At 43.1% G+C, this 27955-nt stretch overlaps 3 protein-coding genes across 3 annotated transcripts; 2 read left to right on the top strand and 1 right to left on the bottom strand.

The window, feature by feature from the left end:
* Window positions 1-21: 21 nt before the first annotated feature.
* LOC135495295 (uncharacterized) lies at window positions 22-15825 on the top strand. Its single transcript, XM_064783758.1, has 18 exons — window positions 22-152; window positions 391-1300; window positions 1507-1607; window positions 3301-3501; window positions 3789-3993; window positions 4422-4621; window positions 5052-5234; window positions 6199-6405; window positions 6586-7317; window positions 7675-8064; window positions 8879-9016; window positions 9271-9498; window positions 9796-9996; window positions 11105-11229; window positions 11592-11753; window positions 12113-14484; window positions 14842-14967; window positions 15080-15825. The coding sequence occupies exons 1-18, from the start codon at window positions 41-43 to the stop codon at window positions 15432-15434; spliced, it is 6948 nt and encodes a 2315-aa protein (XP_064639828.1). The 5' UTR covers window positions 22-40; the 3' UTR covers window positions 15435-15825.
* Window positions 15826-15952: 127 nt separating this feature from the next.
* On the bottom strand, window positions 15953-23189 carry LOC135495553 (uncharacterized). Its single transcript, XM_064784338.1, has 3 exons — window positions 22906-23189; window positions 20474-20720; window positions 15953-20125 (listed from the first exon to the last, which is right to left on the bottom strand). Exon 3 carries the CDS (start codon window positions 18676-18678, stop codon window positions 17536-17538), a length of 1143 nt encoding a protein of 380 aa, XP_064640408.1. The 5' UTR covers window positions 18679-20125; window positions 20474-20720; window positions 22906-23189; the 3' UTR covers window positions 15953-17535.
* A 789-nt stretch (window positions 23190-23978) lies between these two features.
* On the top strand, window positions 23979-27101 carry LOC135495294 (ankyrin-3-like). Its single transcript, XM_064783757.1, has 4 exons — window positions 23979-24045; window positions 25277-25347; window positions 25892-26946; window positions 27095-27101. Exons 1-4 carry the CDS (start codon window positions 23979-23981, stop codon window positions 27099-27101), a joined length of 1200 nt encoding a protein of 399 aa, XP_064639827.1.
* The last annotated feature ends 854 nt before the right edge of the window (window positions 27102-27955 follow it).

The raw sequence follows: 27955 nt of genomic DNA, 5'->3' as shown, positions 1-27955 counted from the left end.
CAAGTACTGCGATAGGAAAAGCAAGGAACAATTGAGGGACATGGCCTTCGTCTCTTTAAGTGGTGCTTTCTTCATTACCCTCATTTCTCATCTAACGCGTCCGCTACCTGGCCAGGGGTACCAGGCAAAATATTACGCTCTTAAACACGGAGGTATGAAACAATTTGTGTCCAGAATGCCGTAATGTGTTTTTTAAGTAAAACTGTTGAACATATTTCATATTATAGAGGAAGAAATCACGAAATTCTTTTAAAAATCGAAATATTTGTCTTGAACGAACGTGATATGTTTTTATTGATGGATCTTCTTATTGTTTTGTCGTTGGTAGTTTTTTTTGTATATGTATTGCTTTTATTGCCTAGTAAGCCTTTAATTGCCAATATATTTCAGAATGTAATTCAACACTTACTGCTAGTAGTGAAGCACAAAACATGTCGAGTCTCAACTACCCCAGCGAATACTTCCCAAATCTCCGTTGCTTTTCGACAATAACAGCGCAACCAGGATACAGAATCATCCTTAGAATTCTGGAGCTAGATATCCCTGGAGAAACGTCTTGCAAAACTGATAAACTTGTGATAAAAGTATCCGAAAGTGACTCCGGGACGCAACTTTGTGGAGCCAAGGTGAATTATAGCCGAGATGACTTGGAGTTTCAGTCAGTCTTGAACATACTATCAGTGTCTTTCATAAGTGATTATATGCTCGAAGGTCAGGGTTTTAATGCAGAGTACACGGCCGTTCAAACATGCTCAAATTCGACAGAGTCAAAGCCAACAGGTGATTTTCACAGTATTAACTACCCGAATGGCTATCTTAATTCGCAAAACTGCGAAACGACTATTGTTACGAATTTAGAAGGCAGAGTGATTCAAGTGAGTTTTTCATATCTAGTGCTAGAATCGGAGTCAGGAGGTCCAGAGGTTGATTATCGGTGTACAAAGGATTATATCGAGATTCTAGACGGGTTAGATGCGCATAGACGCTGTGGGGATTGGAGTGGTCGAGAATCTCAGCTGGTGTTCAACTCTTTCACAAACAAAATGGTGGTGAGATTTTCAACGGATCACAATGTCTCGCGGCCCGGGTTCCACGCAACATGGCACGCGGTAAAAAACGAGAGTGCGTTGTTAGACTGTGATATAGACTGGGAAGAGAGTAAGAAGCATTGCTTTAAGGTTTTTAATGAGCCAAGGAACTGGACTGATGCGGCTACAGACTGTGAGCAAAGACTTTCATATCTTGCTAAAGTGGATAATAAGGAATCGATGGTGGCTATCACAAGAATTATTCTTCAAAAGTAAGGCGGAAGGTTTTTTATTGCTTGGTTCTCGAGTACACAGTTGACAAGTTATACAATTTTGCCATAATTTTACTTTCTTAGGAATTCGTAGCATACATTTGACGTGGGAGGCGAAACTAAGATTGATAAATTTCACGATCTCAGGGGTGACCGTCGCTGACGTTTACCAAGGTCAGTTAACAGTTATTCATTTCTTTTTCCAGCAAACTTCACAAAGATATTTCTTGTTATTGGATAGGGGCGAACGACCGACAGTTTGAAAATGATTTTTTCTGGCAGGACGGGACACCAGTTATATCACCAGGTAAGGAAAACACTGAGGTTATATTCGCAGCCTCTTGTTTCGAACCACGACAGAGGTGAGTTTGCCACGCTGTGGAAGATCGTACTCAGTTTCTTGACGCAATCTCTAAACACCACATGTACAGGCGGAGGCTTTTGGACAGGGACATGTAAGCTGTTTTATAGCAATGGCTTTCGACTGGAAAGCCCTTTGGATAAGTAAACAACAAAATATAAATGAGGGTACAGCAACATTCCTGTTGCGGGCAAACGCCTAAAACATAGCAAAAGGTTTTGGGTAATGAAATGGCATTTAGTTAAAGCCAGCTGACCTTTCAAACGCATTTTTGAATTTGTATTGAATTTTTACTGGTATATCCAAAAGATTACGCAGGAAATAAAGGTCTTGCGCAAATGATGCCATCACTAAATCAAATTCACGTATTTACTATAGTGCTTTCAAGTATGAATACAAGTGTAAACATAGTTGCGTTGCGCTACCGGTAGATGAATGGTGCATGGATGCTGATTGATCAAGCGCCGTGCATGATATCGATCTAGCTCCCAGCCTGAAGTTCGATGTTTCCCGTTAACAAAATATCATTGAATAGAAAATTATTGATTGATCCACATTAGCTCACAGCAGGACTTGAGGAGGTGCTATGATTGTTTAAAAGGTAAACAAGTTTTAGATTTGCTATCCCTGACGTCATAGCAGGGGTACACATACCTTTGATCTTTGGTGCCTGGCTGGTTCTGAAGCAAGGCCATCACTAGAGTATAACAGTATGTCACGAAAATGAATCAGCACAGGACTTTATGACACCAAAGACCTTCGCACTTCGTCGTTGGTGAGGGTTGCGAAGCCTGCGTATTGTTTTTCAATAATGGCTCGCTGATCAATGACAACACAATTATGTACTTCATGCATAAATCAATAAATCACTCAAACCAATTAGTTTTCTCTCGTAAACAATCTTCATCCGCACGTGATGACGATAAAACAGATATATACTGGTATCAGCTTCAGTCACAGGATAAAAGCAGACATCGGTAAAGACAAAGAACTGCAGAAATGTTCAACCACTGGGCTAAATGTCAGAATGTATTGATAATGCGATCTTTGAAATTACAAGCATCATGATGTAGTCTATGATTATATTGGCTGTATAGTATCTTCAATACCTTTTCTATAGTATGGCTGCGATAACAATATAAGTGTCCACTAACAACCAAAGCTTGTCCACCTAACTACATGTTTGATCAATCCTATGATGCTGAGCCAACTGATTACGACAACGACCGTTATTCTCGGCTTCCCGAACGTTGTCGAGATGACGGCGAGACGATGATATATCAAATGCCGCACAGGCGCTTCGACTATTTCCTTTGCAAATTTCCTTTATTTGCAGCGCGATATGACGGCTATACATATCAGGTAAAGCCGGCTCATTACGCTGCTAATTGGTTTCTCAGTAAACTATAAACTGCAACCTATTTATACCATTAACCTCTATATCAGTCGAAGAAGATGTAAAAAAGACGCCATCATCAGTGACAATGACATAAACGATATATTGCGTGATATGTAAAAAGGTACATGTACATTAGCTATATTGTCCCAAGTGCAATTTGATCTTAAACTTTATCTCTCAATTTATCAGACGGGCGCCACTGTGTGGAGTATGATGTTTTCACAATTACGTACCTTTCAGACTGGTTCCCCGGCTGGTCAGACTACAGCAACTTCAGCTTCCAACCAAATGATGACGGGATGGCGGAACAGGATTGTGTAGAATTACGCCAGTCTTACCCCTACCCGTCCAAGGGAATCGGGCTGGCCCCCAAACTCTACTGGAATGACATGTCTTGCTCAATGAAGAACTCGTACATATGCATGAGGACCAAGGCTGGTGGTAGGTCCACAACCCTTATGTCATTTACCTGAAAAACCCTCACCAGATATCAAGTAAGCGTGATGAGGAAGGTCTTTGCTTCGAGGCTCAGCCAGCCAGTGCCAATCGGTACTTTCAACGTCGACTGATTGCCCGAAATGGCCAAGGGTACGCAGTACGTTCCTTTGTTTTCTGGATAAGGTATTGTGAATGAATGAAGCGCGCTTTGTGACCATTTAACCGTACATTTTCCTTCATAAATCTTACCCACAGATCATCATTTCCATACTTGCTTTCTCTCCTTTTAGTTCACCTCCCTCCACATAAGCCAGAGAAAATAAACTGTTCAAGCACACTCATGCTCAGGCACCTGAGTGACACTGGCCTACTGGAAAGTCCAAACTTCCCAAACAGCTACAACAACAACGACGATTGCGTCATCAACATATCTACTTTACTCGACTACAGGATTGCTTTGACGTTTTCCCATTTCCAACTCGAAGAGGACAGCAGGTATAAAATTTGTTTATCTAGTTGAATCAACGTTTTCGAACTGGGGTAGAATTCCTCTCATGGTACATGGATGGTTTTCCCATCCGAATTTGCTCTTGTGCCAAAGATGTTGTTGCGTGTACGGACATCATGACCCTCAATTGACATTACTCAGCCCATCTTCGGTCTGCGGCGCACATTGGGCGCTAAGAACAGAAGCAGCAACGCAAGGATTACAATGTAGTTGATTGTATTTGGTGGCCTCTGAGTTGATCTGAAAAGTTCCTTAGGTTACGAGTAAGTTTCGCCAAGTTAGAAATTACAGAAATAAAAAACGAGGAGTCAATAATGAATCCATTCATAACTTATCAGTGACGTGATCAATGATGAGGAATCAATAATGAATCCATTCATAGCTTATCATTGACGTGATCGCTTTTCGCTTGCAGCTGTCGGTACGACTTGCTCGAGCTGACGTCCCCCCACAGCGCCCCGAGGACCGAGAACACTGTCCGGCGTTGCGGAGACTGGGAAGACAAGGTCAAACTCTTACACTACACAAGCACAAACAATCATTTACAGTTAATGTTCCATTCTGATCACTCGAGGGTTCGAAAGGGATTCAAAGTCAGATATGCAGTCCTTGCAGGTGAGAGCCAATTCTTGATCTCCGGTTATGATGTTTTTCAAGAAGCAAAACGTCCAAGTTTGTGCTCTATTTTGACGCTGATGACAGAGTTGTTGTCCAGTTGGTCAAAACAACTTTTTAGTCACTACATAGGTAACATTACGTACAAAGTACTTGAGTTTTGGTCGCACTTTTTAGAAAGTCCCTCATAGGAGAAGAGACGGCGATGCGATCGGTCACCAACATTGGGAATTCGGCATGGTAACAAAAGCATCGACAAGCAAGTAACACAGACTGCAGAAATGATTTAGTTGAACAGGGTAAATCTTCATCGGTTGAAAATGCTCATCCCGGTTTGAAGAATAATACCTGAAAGTGCAGAGTGAACGCTGAGCAGAAATAAGAAGAATCTGTTGAATATTGCAGTACTGACCTATTATATTTCCTGTAGCTCCCAAAAGATGTGATGAAAGTGCGGCTGTCCCCTGGAGCCAAAGCTGTTATTACTTTTTCGCCAACGACACTACAGATTTAAGCAATGCCAGCACGGAGTGTCAGAATGTCAAGAGTGAGCCCTTGTTGATTGAGAGCCAAGAAGAGTTGAATTTCGTCACAAAGTACATCAATATTCATTGTAAGTGTGTGTTCTGCTACTCTACATGTATCTCAAAGAACTTTAAAGCTTGATGCTCATTGAGAATACTTTAAAGTTATACGCTCATTGAGTAAAATCAAAAATAATGATAAAATCAAGTTCAATCATGTCGGACAATTAGTGTAGGCATATGCTATGACTTTAGTGTTAAATTTGTATCTTGCATTGTCAGCCACAAGGCTTTAGGGTGTGGTTTTTTTAATATCCTTGCCTAATATTGGTGATGAATCAATTATATTTTGAATTGGGATTGGGTTTAAATCAAGGATGGATATGCTAAGAGGAACACCCCGAAATAGTAGCCCCGAATTCCATGGGACACTGGAACATGACATAACCATTTTTCGGTTTTTACTGATGACTGAACGTCCAATATAAATTTTTAGTTACATGTTAAAACTCTTCCTAAAGTCACAAATCAACGCAAACTTGTCAAAAGTATATCATCAGGCGCTCGGATTAAGCTTCATTCATTTCCGCTGAAATGCACGAAACAAAAAAAGGATTTGTACGCTGTGAATAATACAAATTTGTCATAAAAATGAATGATATTCAGAATGGCAATGATTTATTTTACTCTTATCGCTTGTCAGGCTGACTTTAGATTCCAAATGAGTGGACAGGATGTTCGATAACTTAAAAGCATTGCTCAACTGCTCGTATGTCAGAGTGTAGGGCGTTTTTATTTTTTACAACAAAAATGAAAAAAAACTCATTTAACTGAGGGATATGGTGTATTGCTCTTGTTAGATTTATGATTAAAATGTGTAAGATATCGGCAAAGTTTATCGTTCCCTTCGACACAGAAACTGTTTTCTGTTGTCAGGCTCTTTTGGGTTGAAATATTGATGTCCGTTCTATGATTTTATGTGGTACTCAAAAACCTCAAAGCTCGAAAACCTTTTATTTGAGAGTGCAATAATACTTATTCCATCCGCTTCAGATCCGGAGAGTACGTTCTGGCTCGGAGAATCCTTCAATTTTACTTCGACTCAAACGAGTTCGAAAGCAGCGGTCGACACCGTCACACTTGCCACCTCGCCAAGTCAAACAGGTGTTTGCTACGTCTTCGAGAACAGAACCATCTTGTCTCGGAAGGGAAACGAATGTAACCAAAAACTAAATTTCATCTGCAAGACACCATTTTCTGGTGAGTAACACTTTCAATCATGTTTTGATTTGCATTGTTTTTGCGTTTAAATAACAATCAGGATTTGAAAGTCCGTGGTGGCATCAAGTCATCTGCTAATACATATATACATACGACCATCAAAATCTACTTCTTTTTAATTTTTGCGGACCCACCTTAAAAAAATTACCATATTTTCAGAACATTCTACTGCAAGCTTAACAACCACAGAAGCGTCGTCTGGCAGTTTAGCAAGCTCTGACTACCATCCATCTAGCCAAAATTACACCAACAACGAAAAACACACCGTCATCATCACCATTCCTGCCGACCATAGAATCATTTTCGACATCGCGTTTATAGATTTAGAATACCAATACCAGTGCCTATACGATTTCTTGAATTTTATGGATCTCAACACTACCTTATCAAAACGATTTTGTGGTTATGATAAAAGTGATCTACACCACGCATCAGATTCGAACAGTGTTAACGTGACTTTCTTTACGGATAGTTCGCAGACCGGTCGTGGATACTCGCTCACTTGGAAATCAGTGGATATTTCGGAATGCAACTTGACGAAAGTGACAGAGGAATTCGGTGTAGTTTCATCGCTCAATTTCCCGCTTTTCTATCTGGATAACCTAGACTGCGAGACCTGGATCGTTGCAGCAACAAACAAACGAATATGGTTGTCATTTACTAAGTTTGAGTTAGACTACACAGATAATATTTGCAGTGATTATTTAGAAATAACGCTCTCCGAGTCGACGTCGTCTGCAACTATGAAGAAGACTTCTTTAAAGCTTTGCGGAGATCGAAATGGACGCGTTAATGAGTTGAAATTCGTGTCATTTTATAACAAAATTGTACTTCGTTTTCATTCGGACAGCAATATACGCTCAGTCGGATATCAAGCCGAATATAAATCAAGTAAGTGTTTTTGTTATGCCTTAGAGCTATTCCAAACGGAAATAGAGTCCATTGAACATATTCTTTTGCGATAGTGCTCTATTCAGGATTAATTGGAAACACGCTACATGTATATACTTATATGATAGCGAACGTTTACTGCAACAACATACAGTACATTCTGTTGATCCTCCGTCAGTAAACCCTATGAAAACATTCAGCCTTAACAGTTCCCTCTCAAAATCGTTAGACCTCGGTGTTTGTTAGCAAAAGTTATCACTTTCATGTGGCCTTTGGTAATATTTATGTTTTCTTCTTCTGAATTTGATATTTGAAGGGGAATACAACGCATACATGTATCACCATTTCCATCTCCAGTTCCAGACGGCTTGTACTCCCATGTAGATATGATAACAGTCGACCCAGGTGAGACCGGCCACGTGGTCAGCCCGAATTACGGCACAGACTACCCCGTAGACCTGGATTACACAGTCAGGATAAAAACAAAGCTAATGGACCAGATAATTCTCCAACCAGTCGATCTCGACCTCCGTCTGTCTGGAGATTGCTATTACGACAGCGTGACAATCAACGATGACATAAAAACCTGGCAAGGAGAAGAAGGCAAGATGGCCGTTCTCTGCCGGAATCAGACCGAGGCTACGAAGTGGATTTCACACATGAACGTCATCAGTGTCCGCCTACAGACCAAAACAAGAACTAACTTTGGTTTTAAGGGAACCAACTTCGCTTATCACGTAAAACAAGGTACGTATGAGGTTGATCCTCCAATTTCAATAGTCAGTGAGACCTAAAACTGAAGCTATCCAATAAACGACTCATTACATCATTGTACTTATTCACTCAAGAACAATTAAGTGTACTGGGGCGAACGTCTGCAAAATTCTGCAAAATTGAAAATCAATGGTTTTTGATAAATAGCCAATAACGTGTAGGTTTTCCTACCTAAGGGAAAATGTGAGTAATTGGAGGACCTGTTTCTACATGGAGATCGTTTTCGATACTTGAGACTTGAACGTTAGTCGCTAATATATAACTACTGTAGTAAAGATTCGTAATTTGAATGTTTCGCAAAACCCAGGCAGGACCCTTTGCCGCTTTCACAAACTCAAAAACCTTTCTTTTTTACATTTCTCTGATTCTCTATTCATGTTGGCTAAGGTTTTAAGACGAGTGTCGTGTTAGAACGCAGAAGAAGACGTTAGAAATGAACCCTTGCTAATTCCGACTGAGAATGTTCAATTTGCGTCATTCAAAATCGGCTTATAATCATAAAATTTCTTCAAAAACATACCAGTTATGATCATCAATCAATACGTGGGGCCCTAGATTTATTATCTATTGATGGTGTTGTCTTTCAAGATCGCTCTGTCGTGCTTCGGGCAAGCGACACCCACTTTGAGATGACCTTTCGTGCAATACGGGACTTGCTTCGCTCGTACAAATGTCGACGAGGGCGCCTGAAGTGCGAAAAAATTGCTCCATTTCACTTTTTATCTGGACTGTATTACATGTATTATTTTGCCTCTTGATTAATGATAACTCCAATTTGTATCTTTAGACGAATTTTTCTGGAACAAGACCCACAGACGTCTGAACATCACTCTGGATGAGTGCTCAAAAACAACTTGTAAGAATAACGGCACGTGTCGTAACACTACATCTGGTTATGAGTGCGACTGCAATGGAATACACACAGGTATAGTGTCGTTGCTGTTCGGATCGTGAACTTTGTCCCTTTTCCAGGAAAACGCGTTACACGTAGATTCATCGATGGTTCTATAGCCATCCATGAGAATGCCAGTAACGTTCGTATTCACCATGTCTTGAGCGCTCGCAAACAATAATTTTTTTCTGCAGTAACCACATATGGTTAAAAGTATGCGGCAGTGCTCTGTTATTTCATTCATTCAACAAAAATCTCATGAACATTCTACGTCTCTTCATTTCCAGGTTTGTTTTGCCACATCACTTGGTGCGAGCTCCGCCCAAGCCCCTGCAAGGAAGGCAAGTGCGAAACGAACGGGTCGTATGTCTGTAAATGCGACCAGGGCTACTTTGGACACGACTGCAACATGACGCTGAACCAGTGTAATGCGGCCAGGTGTAGCAACAACGGATGGTGTAAACCCATTGGTCGGTATGGAGATTACCAGTGCAAGTGTGAAACTGGATGGGATGGTAAGTCATTTTTTAGACTTCTGCGCGCAGTGCGCAACTTTTACAACTTTTCGGCCTTTTCGGAAATTTCTGAATACGATGCCAAATGGCACCAATTTATCGGAGTCGAACGCAGAGCAGGAACTTTGTGAAGCGGGGAATGCGTTGAAAGGTTGAGTGAGGATTTTCGAGATACATGTGTTAGAAAATCGAGTCCACTGCCACCGTTTCGTGCAATGGTAGAAGGGCGTAGTCGGGGACTAAGATAAGGAAACCAATCAGAAATGTAGTATATCAAACATGTGCGTTACATTTCAGGCAAAGTCTGCGACGAGTCGGCTGAGGGGACCAAATCTCTCGGGGAGATGCTGATCGAGGAGCCGTTCTGGATCGGAATCATCATCATCTTGGTGGCCCTTTTCCTCACTGTGTTCGTCTGGTGCTTCAGGAAGAAATGCGCCCACAACTTCCATTGCTTCCGACAGAAGAAGGATAAGGTGGTAGCTAATCACAATCATGGTAGGTATCTCTGGTCCGATAAAGTATACGTGAAATTCATGTAGTTGTAACAAAAAAAGAGATATAGGCTAGGACGTTTACGAAAATCTGAACGCACGCGAGCACGAAGTGAAAGAAACATTTCCCCTAATTCTTCCGATTTTGAAATCTGTGACACTTTATCTCAGGGCGCTTACATTCCCTGCCTGTTCCAGTAACCACTCTGTAACACTGCGCTACACGTAGCAATTTCGAGCCAACCAGAGAGTACACAAAGTGACACTGGCCCATCTTGACCCTCAGTGTGAGGCTACGGAGGCAATACCGCTGGAAGTTCAATATGCACTGGTTGGGCAACGAACCCATGACCTTCTGGTCACAAGGAAGAAGGACACTCTCATTCCACTGTCCCAGCGCACTCTCTTTCCTGCGTGCTGTCACCTCATGGATTATTCAATCTAATCAATTTTGCAGCAGTTTGTCAGTAATTTGGCTTGACTTACACGAACCTTCACCATTATCGCAAAAACTAAGAAAATTAAATTTATGACTCATGTAGCAAGACAGTCATTATCTAGACTATTCGAAAGAGTCAATAAAGTTTCATTGCGTGAATAGGAGGGGCCATTAAATATTCCGACCTTTAACGCCAGTCAGCCTGCGGTATCACGTCAGGAGTGATGAATTATATATTTAGACATGGCATCTTACAGGTACAGTTGACCTGACGACTGCTTGATGAATTAGATTAAATCGAGTTTGCGTCACGCAGATAACCGAGTGTGCAACGAACGCCATTCGTCACTTTCCTCATAAATGGCTGTTTTGGTACTATTATTAATATCATCGTCTTCTTCTTCTTCTTCTTCTTCAGCACTCGGCATTTTTTGAGAAGCATGCTAGACAGTCAGTTCATTTCGGGAACATGGTCGGCTGTCCTAGACAGTTCTGCCATTGAGCCCGAGAGTTTTGTGGTCACGCTGGTGTCCTTTGGTCACAATTCCTCCCTGGTCTTCGTTAGGGACAAGGCCTGAAGCATATGAGCTGAGTCAGGTCTCCAGTTCATCACTCACATCGAGCATATTCTCTTAACGAGTCCGCTCTCATTATGTTTGTTCCTCTTCTCCAGATATCAGCCGGCGGCCATCACCTGGGGATCTATTGGTCTACAACAACCCCGTCTTCTCACGGGAGGGGAGCCCAAGATACATCAGGTCTGACAGCCGGTCTAACAGTCTCTCAGTAGAATACAAGGTAAAAGGATTGTTTAATGGTTAATAATATGATATGACATCATCAATGCCGTATTGCGTAGACTGATACACTACATACAAATCTACAAGTATATGACTGACAAATTTGAAACACTTGCGGGCACACTGCACGGGCAAGTACCATTCTAAATACTGGAGCCACGAAAAAATACAAATAACGCGTACGGCCTTTAACTCAACCATCGACAGACAGACGCTAGCCCCTACATATCAATACGGACTGGTATATAGCAGTCAGTGATATCAAAAAGCACATGGAACGCTATTGCAAATGTTGCAGTCACTGAGGACATCAGAGGATTTCTGAATGAGGTCGCAACTCATTCGGTCGTCACTTTTCAGGACTCGTGGGGCGCGCCGAGCAGAAAAGGCCCCGAACAGAATGCTGCGGCCGCGGCAAGGTTCTTTGCCTCCCTGAACGACATCACTCGTGAGAAAACGCTTATGGACACGGCAGGGGCGACCTATGACACGGACAGCGATGCCAATTATATGGGAGTGCAGGTATGGTAACATGTACATTGAATGTGGTAGCCCCTTGTGAAGTGGAAAAATCTTGCTGTCGACCTAATGCTCCACTTGGAGTGATGGCATACAAATGGGAAAATCTTTCATTTCATTTGAGAATAGACATAATACATGTATACTGATGTTGTTGATAGCTTCAATTCTGGTGTCAGGTAGATTTTCGGAAGAGAACCAGATGTCATACTTATTGCTTCGTACAGTACATTATAGGATACATTTCTTTGTTTTACTTTAATCGTAGAACTCAGCTGTAGCACGACACCGTATATACGCTTTGTGCTTTTTTAGGTCAATTGGGTGTTAATAGTTAAATCATTTTTTTCTCATCCATTCAGGGTGGACAGATCCTTCTCACGCCAGCCAACCTGACGATAGACCAAGCTCAAGGTGGTTCAGTTACTCCCGGGCCATCGCCCTTCCTTGCCCATACTCCTTTGGCGGCTCGCTCGACCGACCCAGGCCTCAAGCGCGTAAAGAGCGCTCGCGAAGGAGGGCGACGAGACGGGTTCAGGGGAAGAGGAAGAGGGTTCATGCATGCGTCTCACAAATCCCATTCCTTTGATTATGGGCTACACCACTCAGACACAGAGGTGGAGACGGATGACAGGTTTCTACAGTTTGGGATTCCAAATCGGAGGGAGGTGAAAGCAACTATTGAGCCGCATAAGAATAGGTTGGACGATGATTTGGATCCCGAAGCTCGGAGTTCCGCAAGGAGGCGGCGGGCCTTCGCAACAACACCACAGATTACAATTCAGTTGTCGCCAGTACCCGGTGGAGATGAGATGTTTCATTTCGAAGACGAATTCGGCCACCGGGATGGAAATGGCTGTGAAGCCCAGGGAGATTATCATGATTATCCACGGCGATATGAGAAGAGATTACCGAGGCAGAGTTCGTCAGGGGATAGCACATCAATACGGCTCTCGCCGCACGGTTCGGAACATAGCTCAAGAAGTGGTTCTGTTGATATCTGTGGTGGTTCAAGGCGCGGTAGTTCACTTGATCCAACCCCTAGGGAATCAAGGAGGCATTCATTGGAACCATCTCGCGAGGGTTCTGGCCACAGCACACGGCGCCATTCTCTCCAGCCGTCACGGGACCACTCCGCACGCGGGTCAGTTCGTCAATCTTTGGAACCATCTCGGTCGGCCTCCAGGAGAGGATCAGCAGGGCACTCGCCATCGAGCAAATCCTCTCGGAGAAGCTCTATTGCGGTATCCAGGGATGTTTCCCAGCGCAGCTCCAGGCGACACAAGAAGTATGGAAAGAGACGGCATTCCGATCAGGCATCGCCAACAGAAAATAGGTACGGCAGACGACAATCACGTGACAGCTATCACGGGCAATCACGTGATACTGACATGCGCGAACACCAATCTGGGAGCAAACATCTCCAGAATCGCTATCTCCGCGACGTCCTGCGTCAGCATTTGAAGAATTTTGCTCACAGAGACTTGTCATTTGAGTCGACGACAGGTTCAGACGTCGGCAGTGTGAAGAGTTTGGGATACTTAACTGAAAGTTTGGATCTTCCGTGTGATTGTGACAAATGTATTGTGACGTCGTCCAAGCATCGACACACCCATGGTCATCGACGAAGGAATCTCAAGTACTACTCCCCGAAGGATAGTTTTGAATCCATGCCTGCGTCGTATGATGTGCACTCTTCTGATAGTTTGCCGTCAGATCACATTGGTGTGCGGCGGACTGCCTCTGCGGAGCCCCCAGGAATACGATCAAGTATGCGGTCATCCAGATCTGCGTGCGGCTACCACGAAGAACACTTCAAGCAGAAAAGTAAGAAACGTGGCTCAGGGCATCATCATAGGCATAAACATAGATCTGATAGTAAGGAAAGTAAAAATGTCCGACACGAAAGGTGGGCATCATCGGGAAATCGTGGCTACTCGAGTGAAAAAGACTTGGTTCGTCTCATTCCATCAATCGTCGTCGACAGGCACCGGCCCGTGATGCAAAAATCCCACAGTGAAGATGACTACTTGAATAGTAGGTCTCAGTCGCCAGTTAACAAGGCCTCTATGCCTGCTCAAGGGTTTTTGCGTGTCCCTGAGATGTTTAGTGAGCACGATCATTCTGCGTCGAACGAATCGAGCAGTGGGATTGCCTCCTCTCCGTCCCATTCTACTGCCTGTTTGGCTCTCTCCGTCCCCGAGGGTTTGGACTACAACCCAGCTGACTATAACCAGATGGATAAGAGGTTATTCCGTGATACTATGAAGCCTGGTGCTCGGGACAGAACAGACTTGGAAATCATAGAACTAGAAAATATGGTGCCTATAAACTCAGAAAGCCAAAACGCGCAACCGAGTGAATTGCGAAAGGATAATGATAAAACTGACCCTTCAGAGAGCGATCGGTCATCAAGTTCGAGCGGGCTCGGCTTGATGCAGGGTAAACGCCGAAGCAGTGTTGGGTCAACTTCCATCAGCGCTATAGAGGGATCCGATCCCGACGACATACTCCTCAGGAACGGCGGGGTTCTCCCTTCCAAATGCAGGCCGAAGCCGATCGCCATACGTGAGAGCCACAGCATGCGACGGAAGCACCAATTCCGTGACTCGGCCTACCAGACGAAGGAGCATTCCATGTCGAAGCCGCCTTCAAATCAGGTCAGCCCCACCACCCCCAACCTCATCAAGACTAGGCCAGAACCGGGAATATCAACCAAAGCTCAATACACAAGGTTAGAGCTATACCTTCTTACAAATGTCAATTCGTAAATATTCTGTCCGCATCATTTAGGCTCTGGTTTAAGTTTGTTTTATTGATCTTTGTGTCGCGACTGAAGAATCATCCGAGGGGGTAAAATGATCTCGTACCTTGAGATATCACGTGACGAAATCAAGGTGAACAATTTCAGTAGAACTGTTGACGACCTCGTTAACAGTCACGCTGAAATGTTACCTTCATGATCGATCTGCCCGTCCTCTATGAACTCCTCGGCAGCACTTCCATGGCATTTCAGGAGCCGGAAGAATTGATCTCGACCTTTAGTTACTGATCGTTCTGTCTCATTAACGAACATTTGATTCTATTCCAGGCCAGAGGATACGTCAGTGACGTCACAGTTATTTGCAGCGGCAAAGAAACTTGAACATCTCCAAAGTGATTTGAACAGTCGACATAATTCTGATTCTGAAACTGCCACTACGAGTGCGCCAAGTAGGTAGGTAACGAATTATACCAATGCTACTGCAAAGTTGGCCTTGTCCGTCCATTGACGTGGCCACTGGGTTGTCTGAAGTAAGTCATTTAAATTTTTCCTTGGTTTCTTTCAGTGTCATTTACCATCAGCCAGTCGCTCGGAAACGCAGTTATGGCAACGGTAAGCTTATCAACATCAGCGACATCCCGGAGAGCAGCCAGGAAATAGAGGATGACACCATGGGTGTCACGACGGCCACAACGGACGACTCTGGTCACAGAGGGAGCTACTATAGCCAGGAATCCATTGATGATCGCACCCATGGAAAAATGACCCCGTACAACACATTGGACACCGCGGAGGATTCAGTTGACCTGCGTGACGATGAGGTATTCAGGACTTTCTCACCTGTGCATAACGCGCGGTCGGTGCTTTCGGTGCTTCACCGGCAGAGGTTGTCGGGGGAAGCCGAGGAATATGTTGTATGAATTTAGATTGATGCTTAAATTAAACAGTTAATCAATTAACATTAAACTTTTCGGCGGAAAGAAGAATCCATACTTCTGGATTTGACCGACGGAAATTGAAATGTTTGGTGCCTATTTCGTCGTGTCGAAATGTTTGTCTTGGTGCACATATCGGTCGGTCATGCGAATTCTGCTTCAAATATCATGAAGGAACATTGTGTAATATTGGTGCTAGAACTACGGAGTGAAGCTCAAAAATTATTCTCTTAATTGGAAATCGACGTTAATAGCATGTAAAAGACAATGCGTATGGACAACACGAGAATAATGTGGAGGCCACCGGGGTAAAGTTGCCGGAGGGGTGCAGAACAGATCTGCGTGTGTTGCTTGTCGGAACAGTGCTGAGAAAAAGGCCTTATCACATTTTTCAATGTTTCTTATTTGTACCGTAATGATCCCGAAGACTCGAAAGTCGCATCAAGGGTTTGAGATTTATATGATGGTAGAAGACATTGTGCCTTGGGCTGCACAAATGGGATCTATGTATGTGCTTCACCTGGTGCTATTCATCAGTGTTACTGTTAACCGAGAAGACTCATCCCAACAAATTCGAATTTAACATTCGAATTTGAGCCTTTTGGGCTTTCGTAGCACAGTGACTTGGTACAAGGCTGACAGTGATGTTTATTCACCGTGCCTCACTACTACATGTACTCTACCACGCTGTCACATAGCACTGTGCCCGATGATGCATGTAATTCTGAAACACGTTCGTTGCAAATGTTGTTTTCAATGTTTCACATACGTTGCGCCTTTCATCTGTTTGCTATTATCTATATTTGTAGTGATTTTTATTTTTACCAAACGATAATGTATCATCACCATTATTTTATACATGTAGAACTCGACGACTGATAATAAAGACTACGTCAAAGGTAATATGCACCAACCTTGTTTCGTCATTAGGGAGTTTTCGCAAAGCCCCGAACGCGAACGCTTATCCCATTGTTCGACATCGATATCAGGCGGTCGAACAATGGGATAGGCGTTCGCGTAAGCGGTCCCATTCGTACAATGCCAAAAAAGTCAGCGTGCTCCTCACACAAAGTAAGCTTTCCAAGAGCTGAAACACTGTTTTTCAGGAGGCTGTCGTGCAGAGCCGGTGTAGAAGGAGAAAACGTCACCCTGGAAAAAAAGTCCGACCCTATCGCATTCTGACGGATTTTGGTATATGGTTTTGTAGAGGTTATGGCCGTCAATAGCTCAGAGATTTCAGCACATAAATAGAATCCATTGTTCCACGGACATTCTATCATAGGATATTTCTAACTTCTACACCGGCATCAAGCGAAATCCCGCACGTTTAATTTGTACCCAAACATTAAAAATTAAAAAATTATCTGCTACGGAACTACTATCTATAACCGTACTGATTTGACACTGCACAAACCGAAGCTATTGTTCGAAAACTGAGAAAGAAGTGTTTGATTTACAAATAATCGTGCGAAGTCCTTAGACCAAGTCGACTTCAACTGTGTCAACACAACATTAAGTCGAAACCCAATATTTTTCTTAGTAATGTTGCCAAGAATGCCTGTGTATCTACAAAGTACCCTTCTGGGGCTTCAGCGAAATGCTCGTAAAGGGTTGCCTAAGAAAATATAGGCCCGAGTGACACTTCGCATAACTATTGCACATGAAAGTGGCAAAGATTCTCGGCGTGAATAAACACGACGACGTACGTGTACAGTCCAAGTTCAGCCCATGAGTTTTTGCTATCCCATTCCGAGAACCAATCGACCAAGCTTGTCGTACCTAAATCGTCAGAACAGAAAGTATGTGGAAATGACAACTGCGTGGACGTATTCGTAAACGTAACTATCAGTCCGTGTGAGATCGAAATCTTACTATTCTCATCGCCAGCATTTACCATTGAACCCGAAAAGAAAACAAATTTTTTAAGAATCTACTTTGCTTGTCCATGGGTACATGTACATGTATTACAGCACCTGTCCAGTGGAGCAAACATTCTAATGGCATTTGTGATTCTGACTAAAGTCCATGGAGTGGACGAGGCAGAGTCGTACATGTATTTACAATGGAAGCATAAGTTGGGGCGCCACTAGCACTTTCCAGAGATCAACGGTATACAGAATCGAGACCCAGTCACATTAGCTTCGGGCTGAAGGTCCACAAGATATTTAGCCTCCTTTATCCCGGGAATAATCTCCTGTAGTGTGAGATTAGTAAACCCTGCCGACCGTCCTTCCTTTCCTTCCTCTCCTGATAACCACGAATGGAACCAATTATGGCTTGTATAAGCGACCTCTCCCGGGATATTCTGGAACTCACGGCTTTTTAATTTCAGACACACCTGCCTCTTCAAGCGTGACATGAGATGAAACTGTCTGACACATTTAAACTTAATCATTTGTAGTTTGATGGGGTCGAAAATTGGCGTAAAATAGTCCGGGGGAGCCAGCCAAACATTGTCCTCGGGGAACTGCTCGAGGTGTTTCCGGGACCTGTTCATGTAAATGGTATACATTTTCGTCAACATACCGGGCCCTGTGCTGATGATTGTCCGGCCAGGAGCGTGGTGGAACCGCTCGGATAAGTTATGATTCGCCTCCAAGTTTTTCAACACTGACAAAAAGAATGGATGTCCAGTCCTGCAGGCCATGAACGCATTACAAGCCAGCATCTTTTGATCATTCGAGAAGACATCGTTAAGGAGTTTGGCGTGTTCGTCCGGTTCTTGACTAAGAACACACGCGGTTTGATCGCGTAACGGATTCAAGCTCCGCAACGGTTCAACATCCAAATCAGCGTAAACGCCTCCATACTCGAATAAGATGAAATACCTCATAGCGTCAGCTTTATAAATCGGAGCAGGGTAGCGATCGAATAGCCTTAAATAGCTTGGGAATTTCTTGGCGACAAGCTGCCTTGCGTCTGCATCAGTCCAAAACCACACCTGCCAGTCAGAATTGGTTGTCGCCCAACGTTTTACCCACTGGACCGTCCCCGACGGTAGGACATTATCCTTCCACGTGACGTGGACGATCCGCGGGATCTTCATATCCGGTGGCGGAACGTAGTTTTCCGGCTTGTACTCGAGACGTACGCGCTCTCTAGGTTGTTCAAGAGATTTCATCGGGGGTCCATTTACTCCATTTGACAACGTTTTGACAACCATATACACAAACATCAATAAAACGGAAACAAGTCCGATTTTCTTGATGAGCCCAGCCCGCTGAATCATGTTAACTTCCCGCCAGTTCCTTTACAAAGCAAGTGTTTGCGTACGATAATCCAGGAATAGAAAAATGTCCGTTATATCACCAAAATATTGGAAAATTTGCAGAACTGTGTCTCGCGTTCATGCACTATCATGACAGTGATTTACATGTCCAATACAAAAGGGTAGCATTCCATGCATTAGGGTTCAAAGCAATCTGCCTAAACCCTAATCTCACGCAAAGCTTTATAACATTACAAAATGTAGTGATTTTCTTGCGGTTAGTCACGTCTCGGTACGTTAAGTCAATTCGCCCAGGTTGGTCGAGTATTGTGTTACGCAACGGCTTTTGTGTCCAATTGGTGAGGACAAACACTGGCGAGAGGTTGACAATAGAATTATTGGTATGAAAACATTCAAAGTTTGCAAGATCGGACAAGCTATAATTAGAGAACACTTAACAGATATCTGGAAAACATTTAAAACTGTAATCTTTTAAAGGGGTATACGCCATTCGTTCATATATATTTACTATTGGTTCAACTCCGGGTCCAACTATATCTGTTTCCTATTTCTAACACCAGGTACCGCCAAATCGAAATTTTGAACGAACGATTAAATTCGTCGATTTTTCAAGTTAACACTTATAATAGTAATATGGATGAAAGTAGAGATACATATTATAAACATTGACTATACATTTTGTACGTATGCTGTTATCTGTACATAAGTATTGTTTACGAAGATCTTATCACGTCGCAGCTACACTGTACATCACTGATTTCACAAAGGTCACAAAAAGATATACAACTGCAATGCAGATCTTTCAAGCTTTACACTTAGTGAAAGAATCCACTACTGCACAGTAACAACACCTGACTTTCCCGAAGTAGTGACCTGGGAGACGAGGCGGTTACTTCGGGCCTGGCGCTACAGGCCCTGGTTGTAACATCACGAAGGTAAACGAAAACATTGGCGTAACTTACCTAGCTAGGCGCAATGCAAGTAATCGAAAATTCTCATCCCCCTACCTAAATCTAGGTCTGGTGGTGATCTTCAGAGTTTTAAACATGATATTTGTAGTTATGATGACTATCTCACCTGATTATATCACACTGCACGCAAGTGTTATTTAGGGCGCAACGCGGCGCGAATATCCTTGCCATAACGGCCATGACCCCGTCCTCTGTGGCGCGATCGCCCAGATCTCGTCCTCTGCCTCGTCCTCTTTGGATGCCTACCCAACAGTCTAGCCAAGATTGATTCGGCACCATTTCTCTCCCCAATGTATTTACTTTTTCTCGTCTGTTTGATCAATTCCGGTTTCGGCGTCGTTCTTGGTATCATGTCTCGACATCTTGGACCGCGGTTGATCTGTGATTGGCTGCAGCGACACAGTTTGTCGTAGCACTGCTTCCACCAATCGCACTCCTTGACCTTATAGTTTGGATTGTAGGGGCCATAGCAATATCTGCAAATGTAATTTGTATACATGTACAGTATATTGTATTTCGTCTCCAAACAGTGTGACGAGACAGGTCGCATCAGTTTCCAGACAACGCGCATCAATATGGGCGGAGGCTACGGAGGCAATACCGCTGGAAGTTCAGTATGGGTCGCATTGGCGCCAACCTATTAAAAAAGACATTCATCGGGTTCGAAGTCAGTCGGAACCTACGGTACATAATCCATCAGTACAAATCAAGGTATAACTCGAGGGCGTCTACTTGAAAGCGTTACCACATTTCGGGGCTATATTCGGGGCGTCATTCAGAGCACATGCACGGATTCATGCAATATGTAGGCACATAGTACGTACTTCTTCATACACTGAAAAGCTTTCGACCGACACTGGTCAAGGCACTGCTTGACTACTCTGTCGAAGTGTGCTCTCGCAACTTGGGGCTTAGGTTTTCTCCAACTGTACCGATGCCTTCCGTGGCGCATAAACATCCGCCTTCGATATCTGTTTCGAGGGTCATAGGTGTGGCATCTGTGGAGGCAGCTTTTGTGGTCGAATGCTGGCCGTCCGCTGTATATCGAGGGATAAAGGTATGAAGCTTTGCCTGAAGAAGAGACGCAATGTTGGCAGTAAATCGCAACCAGTAGTGAAATTGAAATGGCGCGCACGGCGTTTGACTCGAACTATCAGCAAGACATTATACAATGTACCGATACATTGTTGAAATAGAAAGAAGGGTTTTTTTTGTTAAGAAGTGGAGTCCAAAGACATTTAGATGTGTATATATGGAATGAGACGGTAACTTTTCGTTTGGCCAAGTTATGGGGACGCCCGTCCGTCTGCGCAGCCATGCAGAGGAATCCGTCGGAAGCTAAGGCAGCATATATTGGAATGAGGTTGTTTTCAAGGATGAAGCAAATTAAGGTCGTTTCTTGCTCAAGGCACTGGGTGATTCTGACCTATGTTTGACTTTCTGCATGATCGCCAGTGTAGTCCTATAACCAGTATTAATTTGTCTGCCTCGCGTGCCCGATATAAACATCAATTATGATATGCATTTCATACATTAAAAAATAACTTGGCCAAGCTCTATAATCATTCTTTTATTGGGTCACAAGTATATCTAATGAAAAGTGTAGTTACAATGTATTCACTGAGAGTTGGAAATTATGTATAATTAGTCCCCTGGAAGGTTAAACGAGCAACGGATACCCTCATGCTCCGGTTGTATCATAATGTATAATGATGAATGAAAGAGACGAATTTGTTAAATGATGGATTTATCATAATTAGTACGCACAGAGTTTTTTTTTTACAGGACACTCACCTTTTAGTGGAACGAGATTTTAGGTCTATATTATGGAAAATCTATTGGGTATCATGTGAATCGGCCCACACTATTTGAAATATAGGTTGTTGAGTTCGCTTCGAAAAACATTCAAGCTGACGGTGACAAATATATGCACCCCGTATATAGAGGTTTTTTTCATTGAAAAATGAAAAACCTTTAGTGAATTTTCGGGATCAAAATATCGAAAAACTACCATTTGGTTTTTCATTTTACCAAAAACAAATTCAAGGGGTGCATATTTGTGTTTGCTGGAAAGAAAATTAAAGATTTTCTAATAAATCACTGAAAACCTTTTCTATTGACAGGGAGTTATTATACGACTTATTACAAAATGGTTTGACCGATGTGAACGACGCTTGATATGTCGGAAATTGTTCTTGAATGTTGGACTACATGTACTTTATATCGATCATAACACCTCCTCATTGCGCACGAAAAAACGGGAGAGCCAAAATAACTCTGGAATGTCATGACTCGTTTCTTTTTGCATCATTGTACGTCAATGACTGGCCTAGATTTCTACCGCCGTCTAGCCAGACATCAAGCGCTGCTGACTCTCCGCTTTTGTGCTTGTTTCAGATATTTAATTCTCTGCTTTTGTATTTAACTTGCTCCATGCGAACTCGAATAGAACTTTCCTGGCGAGATATGCGGCGTTGTTCTTTGATTGAGGCCTCAGGTCCGCCCGTCTCGTCACGGCGTGACTGATATTTGCGAGACCTGAGACCCACTGATCACCTTTGCCCCTTCTTCAATGTTTGTAGCATGCGCGTCACTGCACAACGCCCGTAGTCATACTTGAAATAGACCTTCAGATAAAACATCATGCTCAAATGCTATTGGATGCACGATTTCGAATCAAAATTAACTTTCATTATCAAAACTAAGGCCTGGCGTTCATGCGCAGGGAAGTCTGTTTTATACTGTAATCATTCTATTGAACCCCAATATGTTGTGATACGAGCGCAACCTGCTGTGAGAGACTGTCACGGACTTAAATACACAGAGGTCCGTGATGTAGATCACATACATACCAGTTATATCCAGTTAACCCATAAAAGAAATCGATCCAACTACTTTTAACCGATGTCTTTCAAGGTTATTTGCAGGACTGTTTAAACAGAGTGTACATATTCTTGTCACTTTATCTATATGATTCGCAGCAAAAAATTCACGAAATTTTTTGCGGATTTTGTACGAAACTCTTTGAAAAAAAATGCCCGTGATAATTAGTACGTTACTGTGTGTTTCAGCTTTCTGTGCTGTTTGACAAATAAGTTACGTCGCCAAATAGGTTACCACATTGTGTATAACCCGGTTGATTTTATGAACTTTCTTCTGAATCATCTGAATTCGAAAGGGATCGGGGTTTTTTAACCGTGATATTAAACGCCAAGATTTGAATATGCAAATGATGTAATTGGGTATCATAACTTACCAGTTGTTAATTTTCCCGTGACCGGGTCGAAGATGGATAACCCATGCGAGACCGATGTGACAGGATAAGACGCAGCAATCCATCCGACACGTGATAATCCCCAAAGTAACAAGAACGCCAGTGATTGCATCGTAATCTCGTAGGCCCAGGACGACCGTAATCGAGTTAACCTAATTGCATCTCATAGGCCTACCTTACTATGGCGGGCCCTTACATATTCTTCGAAATATCAGACTGCTCAGCTGCTAGACGGGCTAGACATCCCGGGGCAGCTAATCGCAACAGGTCGTTGACAGTTCTCTGAACATTGGTTGGCAATCACATTTAAGTTATATTCCAACTCAACCTAACTTGGCTCAATCTTTGCGTGTGTGTTCTAGTGCATGAGGTACATCGTCTGGTTGAATCCAACTTTTGACTCCCCGTTACTTTATACACACGTGACTGTTCCAGTTCTCTTTTACAATCAAACATAATAATTACGCTCATTCCCATTTAAATTGTCTCGTGTAACGGAACTAATTATCCTTTAACCCAATTCCCGACTCTCATCTTCGGTGCTGCAGCAATTTGCCTACAAGTAGTACCTTTTTTGCAATTATCTTTTAATTATGATATATGCGATTTAAAACGGTTGTTTAACGCGTTGTTTCGTACACAATAGAGAGTTTCGATTACACACTTCTGGTACTAATGGGTCAATAGAGAAGTTCAGATTTCGATCCGAGAACGAGGGGATTTTTTTCTTGTTGACGCTATCAAGTCAAGTTGAACGTTTTGTATTATTGTTTTTAGGCTCACCAGACGCTAAAGACACATACACTAGTTTCATTGCAATTTTGACGACTGGCAACGCGTTATTCGCAGTCAAAGATGTCACCTTGTTCTCGGATCGAAAGCTGAACCTCGCTATTGACCCATTATACTACCGTTGGTGCTCGCCGTGCTGTAATCACCGCTTGCAGTCGTAAGGAGGTTGCCAGCACAGGCGTTTCTTCAGCATGGGGTTAGACGGGGTGAGACTGAATTGAGTAGCAAATTGGGTCATATGTGGTTTGATAAGAAAGTGAAACATGCGTTCGTTAGACACCTTGACACATGTTTATCATGACCCTCGCCCCGGACCCTCGCCCACACGAGGTGCGTTAGTTAGCAACGGCGAGCTGTGCTAATTGGGACGCTCTCCCGGCGGGCCCCTTCTGGTGTCAATTGGTTATATTGAAAACGACAACCGATACGATATTGTATGCATGGTCTGTATTGTATGATGTTCGATGATGTCTAAACATTTGATAGCAGTGCAAAATACTGATTTTGACAGGCATAAATACGGTGGCAAAGTGAACATTATTATTGACTATGTAGTAGGCTAAAACATCTTTTTTAATAAGACACCAATACCAGTAAGTGGATAACTTTCGATATGGCCTATCGACCGCCATGAGCTGTTGCGTCAGGGTCGGTATCATCAAGATTTGTCCTGATGACCCTTTGATAAGAGTGCAGAACAATTTAAATTTAGGCTGATTTAGGTCGTTTCGACAGGCGGAGTTTATTAAAAAAACACTGGTTATGCCAGGATGGTACTGGGCAAGACCTTAATTCTTTAAATTGGGAGGAAAGGGTCGACGTAATGCCGTTGCAACCAGAATACACGTGTATAACTGAAGGCTTCATATTAACCACAAACCCCAGAAGTCGTTTCCCGTCGCCACTGACCATTAGACAGGTCAGCTGGGACGTCCTAATGGTTTGACACTGCTAAAGTGTTAACCTTTCTAGACCCCCAGTGATGCCTTGGGTGATAAAACCAAAGTGTCAAACTTGGCCTACGTGCCAAGCTAACTTGCATGTACCCTACACGTTCATATACTGTGTACATGTGTACATAAGAGTCACCAGTCATCCTCCTATATTGAAATTACACCTATAGCCCCGAAGGCGATGTTCAGGGGGTATATCTTCTTCATTTATGAATTTAAGTTAGATCTGACCAGATCGATTTTTGCGCATCAGAAACAAGCAGTTGGAATAAAGGTAAGACGGTTTTGTTTAATATTTTGTTCAAACAGAGTCCATTTTCTGATTTAATCGCCAATTTAATCGCGCTCCGCAAGCAATCGTCTAAGTCAGAATTTCAGCTTTTGATATTTTACGCTGCTCGACAGCAAGTTAGGTCATCATCACACAATCTTTGAAGAAATGACCAATTTTCTCCTGCCTTTTTTTCAGCTAATCGGGTATAATATTTCCTGTGGGGCTGTTCACCTCAGACCTCTTCATAAAGATACAGTAAGGTTACTAAAAAAAGCACTTCATCGGATATATTCGTGTACATGTAATAATCATTGCATTCTTTTGTCCGTTTCAGAAGCAATGGACGAGCAGAGCTATGGCAATGAGATCGCTGTTCGGGAAGAAGGCGCGTGTCATTCTGCTGAGGTATGTGTCTTTTGTACCGAAAGGCAAAAAAGGCTAATCAAAATGGTCAGAAACATAGGGCTTATGTCATGATAAATCCCCTAAGGAAATATTATCAACATAATGGAATAATGAAAATAAAATGTACATGTACTTGGTCTTATCGTATCGCTGCGCTTCGGTTATTACTTGACGGATTTTCACCTTTCACCTCTTCTCACCCCTTTTCACGCGATGATCAGGTGTCAATTAATTTGTTGACATGTTTTTGTGATGAAAAGGGTAACCATAGCACGTATGACGCAGAATTCGCCCATAACTGCGTCGTAAAATATTGCTACTCTTCCTCTACAAATCTAATTAGCGCAATTAGCGGGTTTTTAAAAACACAAATCACGGTCAAAAACACTGTTTTTATAACTGTAACTCATTACATCCAACCAACATTGTGGTTTAAGAGAATGAGCCGTTTTAAATTAAATTATTATCATGTGCAGTAGTTGAGTACAATGCACTTTTCTTGGTTGGCATACAATGAAGGTCAGCTATTTTCATCCTTTTTCAGGAAATACCAATTTCGATACAGTCAAGTGATGGCGATGTGCCTACAACTCTTTCCCTCGGCCAGGGCTTTTCGACATTAGCTGACATGACTGAGGGCTTGCCTGAGGAAGTCTTGCCTCATTTGGCGGGCTTGGAGCTGATGTCTCTGCAGCCTGGGTCGAGCGTCGTCGAAGTGAGCGCTGACGGAAAGAGCTCCATGGAATGTGTCATGCAGCAAGTCTCGGTCCAAGTTCAATCACAAAAATTTGAGCTTGAAGGTGAAAGTTCTGGCTCAGCGAAGAATCAAGGCTATAATGCCTTACATGCGGCCATTCTGTACTCAGACAACCCCAAGATTGCGCAAGATCTCATAGACGTCGGATATGACGTCAACCTAACCTCGACAGTCTCGAAAGAGACGGCCTTGCATGTTGCTCTAAAGGCAAAGAGGGAATACCAAGTGATTTACGTCGACAGGCTTCTGAAGGCTGGTTGTGATGTAGGGGTTAAGGATTGCAGCGGAAATACTGTCCTACACATATGTAAACACACTGACCTGCTTTCTAAACTGATCAAGGTTTCTGACCACGGAGTGTTTGAGACGCGTAACGTGAACGGCTACACACCCCTGCACTCTGCAATAGATTGTGGTCACAACGAAGCAGTTGACCACATGCTCAATAAAAATGTAGATCCCAACATAGCAGACCGTGATGGGAACAATGCGCTGCATCTCGCATCGAGGGACGAACTTACGGCAGACTCTCTAGAATGGATGGAATGGTCACAACAAGACCTAGATGACAAATGGAAGTCAGTTATTCCCCACTTGACAATGGGGACGGGCCTGTCAAAGGCAACATACAAGCGCCTTCTGACTCGGATGCACGATATTGACACTCAGAATAATGCATACCGCACGGCACTCCACATTGCCGTGGAGCACAACTGTCTTAGAGCTGTGACGCTTCTATTAGAAGCTAACGCTAACGCATTCGAAATCCCTGACGCAGATGGAAACTCGGCCTACGACCTAGCTTGCTCGAAAAAGGATATTGCGCCGGAAATAATAGGATTGTTGGGAAAGAATATCCCAAATCAACGAAAGATTTTCATGGGCGTCAAAGACATGCTACATAATCTAGAAACGTCTTTTATGAGTGGTGTTGGTATCGACGGACTTGATAAGGCGGAATTCAAAATGGCCTCGAAAATTCTCGTGCAGGCTCTGAAGAAACACAAGCGCAAGGATATTCCTATGGAGAAAGAACATCGCAGCATCTTGTTAGGGAATTTCGACTCTCTGTTGAATGAGGTTGCCCCAGGGGGAGTACTCGAAGTCTTGAAAGCAGAAGGGTGAGTTGTGATGTCTTAAATGACAAGAATACGCCTGCCCTCTTTAAAATACCAGTGGCGTTGAGTTATGAAGAGACATCTATTTTTCACTTTTCCTCCCCTTTCTCAAATGCCGCCAACATGAGCCTTTGGTGTTTTACTTTCCTCAATTGATTTTTTCAGGATATTCACCGAAGGCCTAGTGGCGGAAATCTCCGAGGAGCCGGGGCGCCGAGCTCAGAGTAAGAAGATGTTGGAGATGCTAATGACGGTTGGCAGGCGGGCATTCCCCATCTTCTGTAAGGCACTTACCCTCACTGACCAGTTCCATGCCCTGGAAATCATGAAGTAAGTAGGGAAATCAAAAGTACACTTTCCAATAAAACCTGATTTGATACTAAGTAAACTATTGAAGGGAGTACGTGTATATAGGTAAAGTCGAGCGGGCAAAAATCTGTCTTAGAACACTCGAATGCTGAAACAATGCACCAGTTCACAGAATTTCGATTTTGCAATGACAATTCAATGCAAAAGAATCCGAAAAGAACCTTTACTCTTCTTAATTATTTGCGCTGTTCCTATAATCCGTTTTTTGTAGAGAAAGCGTCCCTACCAGTGATGGTGACTCACCCATGCCGAGCATCCCACTACAGGGCAGGCCCATGCCAGAGGAGCATAGGAAATTCATCCGGGAAAACCGCGGTTCTCTCCTTGAGAAAATGACATTGACCAACGGAGAGAACTTCATCAA

This window comes from Lineus longissimus, chromosome 11, assembly GCF_910592395.1.
Source record: "Lineus longissimus chromosome 11, tnLinLong1.2, whole genome shotgun sequence".
NCBI classification, from domain to species: domain Eukaryota; kingdom Metazoa; phylum Nemertea; class Pilidiophora; order Heteronemertea; family Lineidae; genus Lineus; species Lineus longissimus.
This window is presented reverse-complemented; position numbering and strand designations above follow the sequence as displayed.

Bases quoted from the DNA above. Each gene is read 5' to 3' on its own strand.
- LOC135495295 (XM_064783758.1), top strand. From the start codon at position 41: ATGGCCTTCGTCTCTTTAAGTGGTGCTTTCTTCATTACCCTCATTTCT. The intron at 9,499-9,795 runs GTAAGTCATTTT...GTTACATTTCAG, and splicing joins GTGTGAAACTGGATGGGATG to GCAAAGTCTGCGACGAGTCG. The intron at 11,754-12,112 runs GTATGGTAACAT...TCATCCATTCAG, and splicing joins CCAATTATATGGGAGTGCAG to GGTGGACAGATCCTTCTCAC.
- LOC135495553 (XM_064784338.1), bottom strand. From the start codon at position 18,678: ATGATTCAGCGGGCTGGGCTCATCAAGAAAATCGGACTTGTTTCCGTT.
- LOC135495294 (XM_064783757.1), top strand. From the start codon at position 23,979: ATGCGTTCGTTAGACACCTTGACACATGTTTATCATGACCCTCGCCCC. The intron at 24,046-25,276 runs GTGCGTTAGTTA...TGTCCGTTTCAG, and splicing joins CGGACCCTCGCCCACACGAG to AAGCAATGGACGAGCAGAGC. The intron at 25,348-25,891 runs GTATGTGTCTTT...ATCCTTTTTCAG, and splicing joins GCGCGTGTCATTCTGCTGAG to GAAATACCAATTTCGATACA.